This window comes from Elgaria multicarinata, chromosome 9 (assembly GCF_023053635.1).
Source record: "Elgaria multicarinata webbii isolate HBS135686 ecotype San Diego chromosome 9, rElgMul1.1.pri, whole genome shotgun sequence".
Taxonomy (NCBI): domain Eukaryota; kingdom Metazoa; phylum Chordata; class Lepidosauria; order Squamata; family Anguidae; genus Elgaria; species Elgaria multicarinata.
In genome coordinates this window covers 7,189,364-7,204,252 of record NC_086179.1, presented here as the reverse complement: position 1 = coordinate 7,204,252, position 14,889 = coordinate 7,189,364, and the positions used below count along the sequence as shown (strand labels likewise).

The 14,889-nt window shown below is 47.6% G+C and overlaps 1 protein-coding gene across 4 annotated transcripts in view; it reads right to left on the bottom strand.

Moving 5' to 3' along the window:
• Positions 1-14,889, bottom strand: part of PLXNA4 (plexin A4) — a 695,664-nt gene that overhangs the window by 174,250 nt on the left and 506,525 nt on the right. For all 4 annotated transcript variants that reach the window (XM_063134640.1, XM_063134643.1, XM_063134642.1 and 1 more), the window contains 2 exons: positions 13,775-13,898; positions 3,002-3,155 (listed from right to left, as the gene is read on the bottom strand). In XM_063134640.1, coding sequence (XP_062990710.1) covers positions 3,002-3,155; positions 13,775-13,898 — 278 coding nt within the window. The remainder of the gene's footprint in view (positions 1-3,001; positions 3,156-13,774; positions 13,899-14,889) is intronic.

Sequence of the window (14,889 nt, the reverse complement as noted above, 5' to 3'; positions counted from 1 at the left end):
TATACTCATTTTAATCTTAATTTTAGAATTTCTATAAACTGCCCACAGAGCCTTGGCTATGGGGGCAGTATATAAGTGCAATAAATAAATAAATAAATAAATAAATAAATAAATAATAATATGAGCACCTCCCTGACTTCATGGAGAGGCATCCTTGATAAGTGGCCTACAAATGTAGGACTTCTTTGCCCTGGAGACTCATCACAGACCCAAACTTGATGGGTGGTGGAATGCATTCTTGCAATTAGTGTGTTTGCTTTTTCTGTTAAAAATGGCGCCTGTGAGGGGGCATGATCAGCTTTGGGACTGGGATTTTTGGTTGGGGTGGGGAGTTAATTCCATCCATCTCTCCAGTCCAAATGGGATCATGAGGTATGTGTGTGTGAACCTCCAGCCTCCAGGTGCTCCACTTCCAATCATTGGCTGTGTTCAGAAGACACCTTAATCCACAGCTTTTCACCATGGTTAAGGTGTCTTCTGAACGGGCCTGTTATTATGTTCCCTCCCTTCCATAGCTTCTATTTCAAAGAGGAAGTAAGACTTGTTAAATATAAGCATGCAATTCATGAATAATTTGACCCACAGGGTAAGCCTTTGCCTCCGATATAAAACTGCTGATGAATCCTGTCCCCGGTTTCATTCAGGACAGATTCTGTGGTTCCACAAGGACAGAACCTGCTGAGAATGTTCTATAGGAACCGGATTTCCTATACCTTCTGACTGGTTCCAGATCCTCCTCTGCCTTACAGGGCCGCCCTATGCTAATATGTGTCATTAATATCTTTGGTGTGTGCTCAATAGGGACGTGCAAATCAGCAAAATCTGAGCTCATCCACATTTTCAAAAATGTGTGCATATTTTTCGTGTGCCTTTCCCCAAACGAATGCCTCACTGGTGCAGGTTTTTGAAACGTACACATTTTCCTCCCATTGATTAAAGCCTTTTTGGTGTCCGTTTTTCAAAAGTATGCATTCTTTCGTGTACATTTTTCAAATATATGCATTTTTTCAAACACTAGTTTGTTTATTTGTTTGTTTGGTGGTGGGGGTTGTTCCTTGAATCACGTCGCAATATTGGAAGTGTATGGACTATAACCTTGTATACAAGTTAGCTTCTGAGAGGTGCAAACTGGGTAAATTCTGGTAAAAAAAAATACAAAAAACCCAATCTGAAACAAATTTCTCGTGCATTCTTAGTGCTGAGGTCAAGAGGCTCTAGCTGAGCCTTTGGAAACAGGTTAGTTCCACCGTTTTGAACAGAATCTAACTAGAGGCCTGGGAATTCCGGCAAGTCTTACATCGGATTACATTAGTCTTGATGATTACAGGAATAATCCATGGAATTTCTCCAGCAGTTTTTGCCCACCCCAACTGTCTCTGCAGAGGCCACCAGTGGGGTAGGAAGCAGCAGCCAGGCACCTCTCCATAGTGCCTGGGTCCAGCTCCAGCTGAGAGCCCCCTCCCTCCTGCTACCAACTGACACTGCAGAGGTCACCAGTGAGGGAGGAAGTAGCAGTCAGACACCTCTCCATCGTGCCTGGGTCCAGCTCCAGCTGAGAGCCCCCTCCCTCCTGCTACCAACTGACACTGCAGAGGCCTCCAATGAGGGAGGAAGCAGCAGCCAGGTACCTCTCCATCGTGCCTGGGTCCAGCTCCAGCTGAGAGACCCATTCCTCCTGCTACCAACTGACACTGCAGAGGCCTCCAATGAGGGAGGAAGCAGCAGCCAGGTACCTCTCCATCATGCCTGGGTCCAGCTCCAGCTGAGAGCCCCCTCCCTCCTGCTACCAACTGACACTGCAAAGGCCTCCAATGAGGGAGGAAGCAGCAGTCAGGCACCTCTCCATCGTGCCTGGGTCCAGCTCCAGCTGAGAGCCCCCTCCCTCCTGCTACCAACAGTCACTGCTGAACTTTTGCAACTAAGGGCCTTGCTAGACCTACCAGATAATTCGTGTGGGAGGAGGGGCCAGGCTGTGCTAGAAGTAGCGCGGCCTATAGGCCTCGTCCACATGTAAGACATGACGGGGCCGAGGGAAGCCCCGTCGCGTCCTCCATTTTTTTCCCTTAAAGGGCCATGTGCGCAGGAGCGCACCAACAGAACAGTAAGTTTTTTTTAAAAAAAATAAAGGGTTCCCTGCTCCCCCTGCCCCTGATTTCCCCCCCACACAATGCCTGATGCCCCCCTGCCCACTCGCTCGCCTGTCCTCCCCCTGTTTGCCATGCCCGTCCCCCGTCCCCGCTCGCCATGCCCGTCCCCCATCTCCGTCCGCCATACCCTGTCCCCATCTGCCATGCCTGTCCCCGTTCTTCTCCCCCCGTCCGCCATGCCCTGTCCCCGTCCGCCATGCCTGTCCCCGTTCTTCTTACCCCCTCTCTCCTGCCGGGTCTGCTCTTTCCCCTGGCCCCCATCTCCCCCCCCCATGATTCCCCCCCCCCCGGCCCGATGGGCACAGCACTCCTATGGAATGCTGTGCCCAGTGTGTGGCTTCTCCCGGCTACTCGCGAGTAAGCGAGCAGCCAGGAAAAGCCATGGACCCTGCTAGACCTTCGGCAGCCCCGGCCTCAGCCCAGGGCTGCGGAAAAGCCAGGCCATAACCGCATCCGGTTATCCCGGGTTAAGGGAAGACTAAGCCCGCCTGACCCCGGGATCCCCTGTGCGTCATCTGGATGCACAGCAGGGAGACTGGGCCTCACACCAGGCTAACTCCTCGTCTAGCAATGGCCTAAGAATCTAGTGCCTGAATTTGCTTTGCTTTGCTTTTTTCCTCCTCCCTCCCAATCCCCTTTCCTTTTGTGTTATGTTTTTTAGATTGTAAGCCTGTGGGCAGGGACTGTCTCAAGAAATGTTTTTGCAAGCCGCCTTGAGAGCCTTTTTGGCTAAAGGGTGGGATAAAAATGCTTAAATAAATAAATAAAGTAAAAGTTTTAAGAACTTTTAATGATGGCTAGCTTGGATGGCCATAGGTAAGGTTGTAAAATCCAGCTTCTGCTTTGGCACTCACCATTCTCAGTGATGATCTTTGGCACCTCCTTGGCCGCCGGAGATTGGCAAGTAATCTGGTTTCCCATCACCACACCGTCCATTTCCGACAAGTCCCCAAAGGTGCAATTGACGCCGTCCGACAGTTCGGGCACATTGTAAGTCTTCAACACCAGCTGTAGGAGAAACGGGAAAGAGGAGAAGCAGAGGCGCGTGACGACAGAGGCGTGGCCAGCGGGGCAGCGTCAGCACTGCAGGAATCGGACAAAATGCTTCTTGTTTGCTAGGGACCTCCTTCGACAGAAAGCAGCGATCAGGGCAGAGGAGGGGGGAGGGAATGCAGGTGTAAACCCGACGTGGCGCGTGGTAATGCAGGATCCCTGGCTGTTGCTGCTGACCTAGCGCCGTGCTGGGGGAGGGTTCACCTGCAGGGAGGGCGTGGGTTGGAGTGCTCTGCATCGCTCATGCAATGTGGGCAGTCTTTGGCATATGCCGTGAAGACTCGAGGCTCGCCAACACAAGCACACTTCTGAGGACGGTGACTCGCTACTCACGAGAGGCACTCTGTGGACAACAGAGAAACTGTAACACGCCAGTCTAACAGTCTACGCCTCCTCTCCTAGCATCCCCAGCAGAGGCAGCTCTCTGTCACCAACATGGTCCTGTGTATAAAGGAGTCTAGTTATGGACGCGAGTCAGCCACAGGGGGGTGGGTGGGGAAATGAAGAGAAATCAAAAAGGGGGAAACGAAAAGGTATTTGCTTCTTCCAGCAACATGGCTCCCGGCATGTTTCCCTTAAGGTCTCTTGGGTGGCTGTTTGTGCAGATGCGTTGAGTACGTTGGTGTACCGTGGCCTCGGTGGCACGGAGTGCTTTTTATCAATTACGGTTGGTGGCCCAGCTACGCCCCTATCTGGACAGGGATAACCTAGCTTCAGTTGTCCATACTTTGGTAACCTCCAAATTAGATTACTGCAATGCCCTCTACATGGGGCAGCCTTTGAAGATGGTTCGGAAGCTGCAGCTTGTGCAGAATGCGGCGGCCAGATTGATAGCTGGAACAGGGAGGTTTGAGCATATGACACCGATTCTGGCCCGCTTGCATTGGCTGCCTATACGTTTCTGAGCCCAATTCAAGGTGCTGGTTTTAACCTATAAAGCCCTACATGGCTTGGGACTGCAATACCTGATGGAACACCTCTCCTGACATGAACCTACCAATACACTGCGCTCATCATCTAAGGTCCTCCTCTGAGTGCCTACTCTGAGGGAAGCTCAGAGGATGGCAACAAGGGAGAGGGTCTTCTCTGTGGTGGCCCCCCAACTGTGGAATGATCTCCCTGATGAGGCTCGCCTGGCACCAACACTGTTATCTTTCAGGCGGCAGGTCAAGACTTTTCTCTTCTCCCAGGCATTTAACAGCATTTAACAATGCTAAGTTTGTTTCTAATGGGCCCCGGAACTGTTGTATTTTAAATGGATACTGTTGTTTTTATACTGTTGTTTTTATGTTTCTGATGGTTTTTAAATTTTGTATGCTTTTTAATGTTTACTGTTTTAACTTTTGTGTACTGCCCAGAGAGCTTCGGCTGTGGGGCGGTATATAAATACCATAAATAAATAAATAAATTAATAAATACATTGGGGTGGGCAGAAAGAAGCTCTCCAGATGTTTGGGGTTACAACTCCCAGTATTCCTGACCGTTGGTCATGCTGGGAGTTGAAGGCCAAAACATCTGGAGAAGCACCTTCTGCTCGCCACAGGTACATTACAGGCATTGCAGATGCAAATCACTGCCTAACAAACCCAGGGACGGCCAGCCCTGCGCTTGCGCTACCATTTTTCAAGTGAAGGAGATGCGAAAGGCGCCCAAAAGGATGCTGATTTTGAAGTGACGTTCACGAGGCAACAGAAGCCCTGAGAGGGTTGTGTTTTTGCTGGTGTGGGATCCTGCAGGTGGTCAGTCGGGGATGTGGAAAATCAAACAAAGTAGCAGATAGCTGGATAGGGCTAAGGGATTGGGAGATTTTCCAAAGCCAGGATGCTCAAAAATGTGAGCACCCCTTCTCAAATGAGAGCAGCTCCAGTTTTGGGAGGGCACAAACCGCCCTTGAACCTAGTCTAGCTCAAATGGGGGCTTCTAACTAGTGCTGATCTGAAGCCCCCCCCAATGAAAACAGCTTCCGCCTGGACATTCCCCCCATGCAAAAGTAGGGCACTTTTTTTTGTACCTTTCCCCCAGGGGGGCAGAAAAGGTATGTGAGGGGAGGGGCTTGCCGTTCTTATTTATAGAAGAGGCTTCAAGTGTCAATGGAATTTCAGTCAGCCCGTGGTAATGGGTTAACACCCCCCCCTCCCCTTTGTCCAGGCCAGGATTGGTGATCCTGCATCTGGAATAGGGATAGGCGAAAGAAAGAGGGGCCGACCAAGGGCAAGACGGATGGATGATTTCTGGAGGTGACAGTAGAGTGACCATATGAAAAGGAGGACAGGGCTCCTGTATCTAACAGTTGCATAGAAAAGGAATTTTTGCAGGTGTTTGTATACATGGAGAACCTGGTGAAATTTCCTCTTCATCCCAACAGTTAAAGGTGCAGGAGCTATACTAGAGTGACCTGATTTAAAAGAGGGCAGGGCACCTGCAGCTTTAACTGCTGTGATGAAGAGGGAATTTCACCAGGTTCTCCATATATACAAATGACACTTGCTGAAATTCCCTTTTCAATACAACTGTTAAAGATACAGGAGCCCTGTCCTCCTTTTCATAGGGTCACCCTAGATGACAGACTCGACCTTGGGGGAGCTGGGGGTGGCGACAGCCGACAGAAAGCTCTGGCATGGGCTGGTCCACGAAGTCACGAAGAGTCGGAAGCAAATGAACAAATAAACAACAACATGCGTTTTTATGGTTTTAAATTTTGTATGTTGGTTTTAATGTTCAGTGTTTTAACCTTTGTAAACCACCCAGAGAGCTTTGGCTGGGGGAAGGGGCGGTATATAAATGTAAATAACAATAATAATAACAGAGACAGGCAAAAGGAAGAGGGGCCGACCAAGGGCAAGATGGAGGGATGATATTCTGGAGGTGACAGACTTGACCTCGGGGGAGCTGGGGGTGGCAACGGCCGACAGAAAGCTCTGGCGTGGGCTGGTCCACGAAGTCACGAAGAGTCGGAAGCGACTGAACGAATAAACAACAACAACTGCCACATTTGCAGCTCCGAATGTGAAAAGGAGCACATTTTGGTTTCCACATCCCCAAACTTGTGACCACATCCAAAAAACGCACACCTTGGGGGGGAAAAATGCACATTTTTTGAAAAATGCACACTTTGAAATGCATATTTTATTTTTAGAGATTGTATTTTTATGCTTTAGTCAACGGGGAGAAATTGTGCACTTATGCGCACAGAAATATGCACTTTTTCCATTTGCAATGCACACTTCTCCCGTTCAAAGAAACCAAGAAAACCCAGGACACAATGAGAAATGGGAGTGCGCTGAATTGAGCTTCGACGTGAAGTTTGGCGAATTTCAGTGAGCTTCCCTAGTTCTTTCTTCCCTCCTCAGCAATTTACTTAAAAAAAAAACCCAAAGAAACAGCCACAGAACTAAATGGACGAATAGCATCTCATCTACTTTGGCCCTCACAGTAAGGTGCATAAGGCATGGGCATTCATGGCTAAGATGCATTTATGCACGTGCCAGGGAGCAGAAACAGAGGGTGACATTGCAAACTACACTCTGTTGTACACACTGGGTGAAGAAGCAGTTAAAGAGCCCTTTGCCTGTGTTTCAAGGTGAACACAGGAGAAAGCAGCTGAAATGCATAAATTGGGAGGTCCTCGGAATTTGCAAGTTAGTACTGGGGGCTAGAAGAAAAGGCCCTGTGGGCTATATCGAGCCGACGTAACCAGCTGCTGAATGCAGAACCTGAGCGTGGAAAGGAAGGAATTTCTGTTGTAAAACTGGTAAATCCTTTTTAAACAGAGCGGAGCCCAAATAATTTTGCAGAGCATTTTCCTGGGGTGAGGAGAATCATTTCTGATGCACAACCAAATGCACAGTTACAAGAAGGGGGATACTTGGCTCAGCAATACTACAAACAAGAAGAATCTTGGAATTGTTGTAGATCACAAGCTGAATATGAGCCAACAGTGCGACAGGGCTGCAAGAAAGGCAAATGCTATTTGGGGCTGCATTAATAGAAGTATAGCTTCCAAATCACGAGAGGTACTGGTTCCTCTCTATTCGGCCCTGGTTAGGCCTCATCTAGAGTATTGCGTCCAGTTCAGGGCTCCACAATTCAAGAAGGACACAGACAAGCTGGAGCGTGTTCAGAGGAGGGCAACCAGGATGATCAGGGGTCTAGAAACAAAGTCCTATGAAGAGAGACTGAAAAAACTGGGCATATTTAGCCTGGAGAAGAGAATATTGAGGGGAGACATGATAGCACTCTTCAAATACTTAAAAGAGGAGAGCCAGGATCTCTTCTCGATCCTCCCAGAGTGCAGGACACAGAATAACAGGCTCAAGATAAAGGAAGCCAGATTCCAGCTGGACATCAGGAAAAACTTCCTGACTCTTAGAGCAGTGCGACAATGGAATCAGTTACCTAGGGAGGTTGTGGGCTCTCCCACCCTAGAGGCCTTCAAGAGGCAGCTGGACAACCATCTGTCAGGGATGCTTTAGGGTGGATTCCTGCATTGAGTAGGGGGTTGGACTCGATGGCCTTGTAGGCCCCTTCCCACTCTACCAGTCTATGATTCTATGATTCTATGATTTCCGCCCCTCAACATCTGCCTCCCCACCCCAGAAAAAGAAGACTACTTTGCAGATTTCTTTCTGAACAGTTGTCCAGTTTTGTCCACCACCACAGGGCTCAGGGACGGCACTAGGCCTGCCACCTTGAGGGGGACGCAAAATGGTTGCCAGGCTGCCAATGTTGTTGTTGGCGTTGGAAGGAAAGCAAAGACAGAAAGAAGCTACGCTCCTGTCATTGGTAATATTGAACCCAGCTCTGAGAGAAACTGTTGGAGAATTTCTACTCCCCCTGGAAAAGCTCGGGGACACACGGTCCATCCAAACTCTACGCCCACAAACAGGGAGGAGAATTTCAAGCACCCATTTGAGCACAGCTCTGTTTTTAAACTCTGCATAAACGCTCTTAAGCAAAGCAGCCGTTGGAGAAAGACGTTTGTGCCAGTCATCTTCTTGTCCATCTTACAGAGCCATTCATTTGAATGAACCATTGATGCCATGTGTTTTGCACAGGCTCCATGGTGGGATTAGCAAACTGAAAAAGCTTTCCATTTAACAGCCGAAGCGGGCCTTGTTTTGCCACATTACCCAGTGGGAAGCTACAGACCTTTTTGTCTGGGATGCTGGCAAAGCAAATCACAAAACATCCCTCATGGATGCCTTAGTGGGTAGCTTAAGAGCAGGCAGAGCAGAAGAACGAAGAGGAAAATCTGAGAGGTGGGGCTGCCCATCAGATGTGAGATGGAAAGCAGGGAAAAGTCACATAAATAGCTTGTGGCAGGGGAGGGTGTTTTAGCAAAAGGCAGGTAACTGGAGAGAAGGCGAAGAGGAAGGAAGAATTAGAGCCGATTAAGGCCTTCTGCAAAATGGGGCGGTAGGAATCTGGATAGCATCACTTTGAGCTGCATGGCGTCAGGATGTTGAGGGCCTCCTCCATGTGAAAAACAAGCAAAAACATGAAGAAGGCTAACTCCATGTTAGGCATTATAAGAAAAGGAATTGAGAATAAAAACGCCAGTATCGTACTGCCCTTACACAAATCTATGGTGCGACCACACTTAGAATACTGTGTTCATTTCTGGTCACCACAGCTAAAAAAGGATATTATGGAGCTGGAAAAAGGGCAGAAAAGGGCAACTAAAATGATTAAGGGGCTGGAGCATCTCCCCTACGAGGGAAGGTTACACCAACTGGGATTTTTAGCTTGGAGAAGAGGAGGCTGAGGGGAGACATGATAGAGGTGGACAAAATTATGCATGGTATGGAGAATGTAGATAGGGAGACATTTTTCTATACTAGAACCCAATTGGAAGCTGATTGGTGGGAGATCCAGGACAAATCAAAGGAAGGACTTTTTCACACAATGCATAGTTAAATTATGGAACTTACTACCACAAGATGTAGTGATGGCCACCAATTTGGATGGCTTTAAAAGGGGGTTGGATAAATTTCTGGAGGAGAGGGCTATCGGCTACTAGTCCTGATGGTTGTGTGCTATCTCCAGTGTCAGAGGCAGAAAGCCTGTACACACCAGTTTCTGGGGAACATGGGTGGGAGGGTGCTGTTGCACCTTGTCCTGCTTTGTTCACCCCTGGCCGATGGCTGGTTGGCTGCTGTGTGAACAGAGTGCTGGACTAGATGGACCCTTGGTCTGATCCAGCAGGGCACTTCATATGTTCTTAATGGCTACTAGCCCTGATGGTTGTATGCTATCTCCAGTATTGGAGGCAGTAAGCCTGTGTGCACCAGTTGCTGGGGAACATGGGTGGGAGGATGCTGTTGTACCATGTCCTGCTTGTTCATCCCTGGCCGACGGCTGGTTGGCCGCTGTGTGAACAGAGTGCTGGACTAGATGGACCCTTGGTCTGATCCAGCATGGCCCTTCTTGTGTTCTTGGACACACAAACACACACAAACACACACAATACAATTCCTAGGACAATATTTTGTATCAATGGAGAACTCTCATCAGAGCTCATGTGGACATGAGAACACGAGCCATTTTTCCTGGGGTTGTCAATAGGTCATCCAAATGACACAAAGGGGATCCCGGGGGCAATCAGGGATGACCCCTCCATTTTTGTGGGATAACTGCTTGTCCCCAGGACTATTCCGAGGACTGTTGGAGGTGTGGTGTGCAATCCCGCCTCCTCATGAGTAAACACAGCACTGGAAATGGGCACGGAGTTGGCTAGTGCAGACATGGCCCTAGTTTACTTTGCATGCTCAGAAGCTTGCAATCACTTCTCAACTTAATAGCGAATTTCTAGTACATCAATGAAGGCTCGCTGCAAAAGTAAACATTATGAACAGTCAGATTTCAACACCTGAGCTGACTAATTATGAAATTCAGTGACATCACTAAGACGAACGTGCAGATTGAGATGTAGCTACCCATCAGCTTTTTTTTTCTGAACGTGGTAATGCAGTAGGGATGTTGCAAGTGGGTCCGGGGGTCTGGTGGGCACCCCCTCCCCTGGACTCTGTCGAGGAAATCAAGCTGGGTGGTTCTTTTACCTATGCCCACAGGTATAAGAAAATGGCTCTATAAATCCTTAGCTCTATAAATCATAAGATTCATAGCTTCCTGCGTAACTAAAACATATTTAAAGACCGCAACTACTTTCACAACTAATAGCTGATGTTGAAATCATGTCACAAGATGGTGGCCATAGCTAGACCTAAAGTTTATCCCAGGATTGTCCTGGGGTCAAACCTGTTCATCTATGTGCCACACAGGGGATCCAGCGCTCAGGCAGGGACGAACCCGAGATGATCCTGGGATAAACTTTAGGTCTAGCTATGGCCGGTGTCTCAACACAGGCAGCTAGAGGGTGGAGTAAGATGTTTTCAAGGCAAGCTAACCGCAAAAGGAAACAGACGGAGATTTAGTTGCGGTAACTATTGCAATACCCATTCATATATTGTTTTTCTAGTCAGAGAGGTACTTACACTCTGTACATGCCTAAATGTTGTGCTTCTCATTGGTTATTGTACTGCAGAACTGTATTATGATTGGTGGGAAGATTCTGCCATTGTATCTGAGGGGAACTGACCCTATAAATATGTTAGTTAGCCTTTCCTGAAATTATTGGGCAGTTCCTCAGGTCTTCTGAGACTGTCACCTTGCAGCACTGCTCATAATAAACCTTTTAAATAGAGAGAAATTGTGTCTTGAGAGTCTGTGACCACCACTCAGCGAACCACAGGGACCCGCCCTTTCGGGTCCCACCACAACTCCAAGTCCCTGCTCACCAAGCTATGGCAAATGGAGCATCCGCACCTTTAACGTTGCATAAATGGCCACTGTATGGAACATGACCTTTCCAGGTCTTCCCACATTGCTGTTTTGCAAAATGGTGGCTCGCCGGGGAACCACAGGTGGGTGCACGGCCTCGTCAGGTGCTCGACAATGCGCAGCACCGTGGGCTGAAACCAAGGGGAGGGGGAGCAGGAGCTTGTTGAGAAGCTGCCGAAAACGGGTGGTCAATCCTTCTATCCCTATGATATAATGCTTGGCTCAAAACAACACTGCCTTTTGAACTTCCAGGTGTCATTCCATGCCCCCCTAGGCTTCACCCCGTTCCACTGAATTCCACCAATGAGGCACCATCCCTTCAATCCCAGGCTGTGCCTCCTGACTCTCAGAGCCCAAGTCACGGGGACCACCTGGAAAACTTCGTTGAGAGGAAGTGGGATGGACAGTCAGGTTGAGGCTTTGCTGTCCAGGGTGTGGAGGCAGAGGGACCAGCCTGCTGCAATTATGACGTCCTTGCAGTGCTTTGTAACTACTCATGTTGCCTGGTAACCTCTTGCTTGCTCCCTCCCCTCCCTTCAACATCAGCATCACTACAAACGTGAGGAAGCTGAAAACATACACAGCAGCTAATGAGGCATTTGAAGCCTTAGGCTAGCTGAATGTGAAGAGGTGAACTAACCAGTAAAAGTAAGGGAGACGCCACCTCCCATGAAGTGCTCGTGTGAACAGACTTCCTCCACCCTAAAATCTTCAAGAGTCTTTTCAGTACAAGGCCTAGTTCTCACTGAGGCCACAAGCCTGTGACTGGACTGTATCACTTTATAATAGAACCATCGGATCATAGAACAGTAGAGTTGGAGGGGCCTATAAGGCCATCAAGCCCTCCTCTGAACATGCTCCAGCTTGTCTGCATCCTTCTTTATTCTGCATGCTGAGTGGGCTGTCATGGAAACGAATTCTCTTCTCCATAATTCTCTTCTTCCATAATTGTCTTCTCCAAATGGAAGATCCTCCATTTCCCCGGGATAACCAGGATGAGCACCCCATGGTTCAGCAAGCCAGGTCCAAAGATCTAGATGGAGGGGTCCCCACCAGATTTCTGGACCAAACTGGATGCCCATGACATCCCTATTCAACTCCCATCATCCCCAGCTGCATTGCCAATGGTCAGGAATCCTGGGAGTTGTAGTCCAAAACATCGGAAAGGCACCTGGTTGGGGAAACCAGTGCTAAATGGAAAATAGTCAATACAATCCAAGTCAGAGTGGCTAAATGAAATACAGTATGATGTGAAGTTAGAAAGAACAATGGCATATATTTGTTGGAGAGAAAATAGGTTAAACAGAGTTTGCTTCTCTTTTGCAAGATACTGGATGGCTCATCATAACCTGCGTAGTGCAAAGCATTATTTGATGTAAGCAAACAATCAAATGAAATCTATTGAAACCGTGATGGAAAATTACCTGCTCATTATCTATTCCTCTTATCTTGGTTCTTATTTTTTATTGATTTGCTTGTATGCGCGTTATATTTTCATATTCTCTTCTTATGTTTTCAACCGAATTTCAATAGAAGTGTATAAAAGGAAAGATAATAGGTCTCTATGAAAGATGGTAGACTACTAGTAGGGTGACCATATGGAAAGGAGGACAGGGCTCCTGTATCTTTAAAAGTTGCATAGAAAAGGGCATTTCAGCAGGTGTCATTTCGATATATGGAGAACCTGGTGAAATTCTCTCTTCATCACAACAGTTAAAGCTGCAGGAGCTATACTAGAGTGACCAGATGTAAAAGAGGGCAGGGCACCTGCAGCTTTACCTGTTGTGACAAAGAGGAAATTTCACCAGGTTCTCCACATATACAAATGACACCTGCTAAAATTCCCTTTTCAATACAACTGTTAAAGATACAGGAGCCTGGTCCTCCTTTCCATATGGTCACCCTATGGTAGAGCACTCACTTTGCATGGAGAAGGTCCTGAATTTGATCCTCAGCATGTCCAGGTGGCCGGGGGGGTGGGGTGGGGGAATCCTGGCTGAAACTAGGGTGACCATATGAAAAGGAGGACAGGGCTCCTGTATCTCTAACAGTTGTAGAGAAAAGGGATTTTCAGCAGGTTTCATTTGTATGCATACCACATTTGGTGAAATTCCCTCTTCATTGCAATAGATAAAGCTGCAGGTGCCCTCCTCTCTTTTGTACCTGGTCAAGAGGGCAGGACTCCTGCAGCTTTAACTGTTATGATGAAGACAAAATTTCACCAGGTGCTACGTGCATTCAAATGACACTTGCTGAAATTCCCTTTTCTATACAACTGTTAAAGATACAGGAGCCCTGTCCTCCTTTTCATAGGTTCGCCCTACTGAAACCCTGGAGACCCACTGCTGCCAGTCTGGGTCGACAATACTGGTCTAGATGAACCAAGGCTCTAAATCCCTACATTCCTAGCTCTACATGCCAAGGAAATTTCCTGAGAATACTAGAGAATCACCTTATGTCCCAGTCCTGTGGGAAATAACCTTAGATGCTCCTAAGACCTCTGAGTCCAATGGGTGCACGTCTACCCAAGTGTGCATAGATTCACATTGTTTGAGACCCATTCAGACGGACCAGTGGTATGGTCAAGTGACTGCTCCACTTCCAACTGAGTTCGATGTATTGCTGAATTATTATTTTTAGAAAGGGGATATTAAGCTGGCTTGCAAGAAAGGGGGAAGGCAGAAAGAGGGGGCTGAGATGCTGATGCGGGTGAACAAGGAGGCCGCCATGCTTACCATCACGCTATATTGGGAGACGGAGATGTTGTTGGGGTGGACGGTGAGCCGGACACATTGCTTCATCTCGGAGGCAAACCTCCTAGGCTCGCTGGAGCGTTCACACTGTTCTTTCCTTGTGCACCTGTGAGCAAGGGAGAGAGGGGGGGTAGGGGGGGTGGGAACAGAAACAAAACAGGCTTGAAAAGTCAATGTCAGGAGCCGTCAAAGAAGCAGCAACAAGTTTGATGGAGTTCTTTGCCTGCTTCACTTTTGTTAGATCGAAGATCAAGGGCATAGTTAGTCAAACAGCTGCTTAGGCTGACCTTCCCCAGCCTGGAAAACTCCAGATGTCTCGGACCACAATTCCTAGCATACTCAGCCAATATGTTCTGAACCAGTGTCTGGGCATGGTAATGGACTGGATGAGGGCTAACAAACTGAGACTCAATCCAGACAAGACGGAGGTACTGTTAGCGGGTGGTTCATCTGTCCGGCGAGGTGATGTTTGCCCTGTCCTGGAGGGGGTTGCACTCTCCCTAAAGGATCGGGTCCGTAGTTTGGGGGTGCTCTTCGATCCAGAACTGTCACCTGAGGCACAGGTGAACTCTGTAGCAAAGAGCACCTTTTATCAGCTGAGGCTGATATACCAACTGCGCCCTTATCTGGACAGAGATAGCCTAGCTACAGTTATCCATGCTCTGATAACCTCTCGTTTGGATTACTGCGATGCGTTATATGAATGAATGAATGAATGAATGAATGAATGAATGAATACCATTATTGAACAAGTCTTCTGACCATTTCAAAAAATCACATAATCATTAAAAACAAACAGACATTACTTAAAATTTATGATTTAAAATTTTAAACAATATACAATTCGTATATGATATTATATATGACTAACAGTTCATAAGACCCCTCGTATATTACAACATTTGATAAAAACTTATTAATTGATCCATTTTTTCTAATTCTTTTTTCCTTATGCTAGCTGCTTTAAGAGCGAAGAGAGCGACCCTCTGGGTCACAAAATAGTTAGAACCACATAAAAGAAAGGACAATTTGTCCTTGGCTGTCCAGTCTCTCATGCGCATTAAAAACATAGATAGATAATATTCTCTACATTTTGA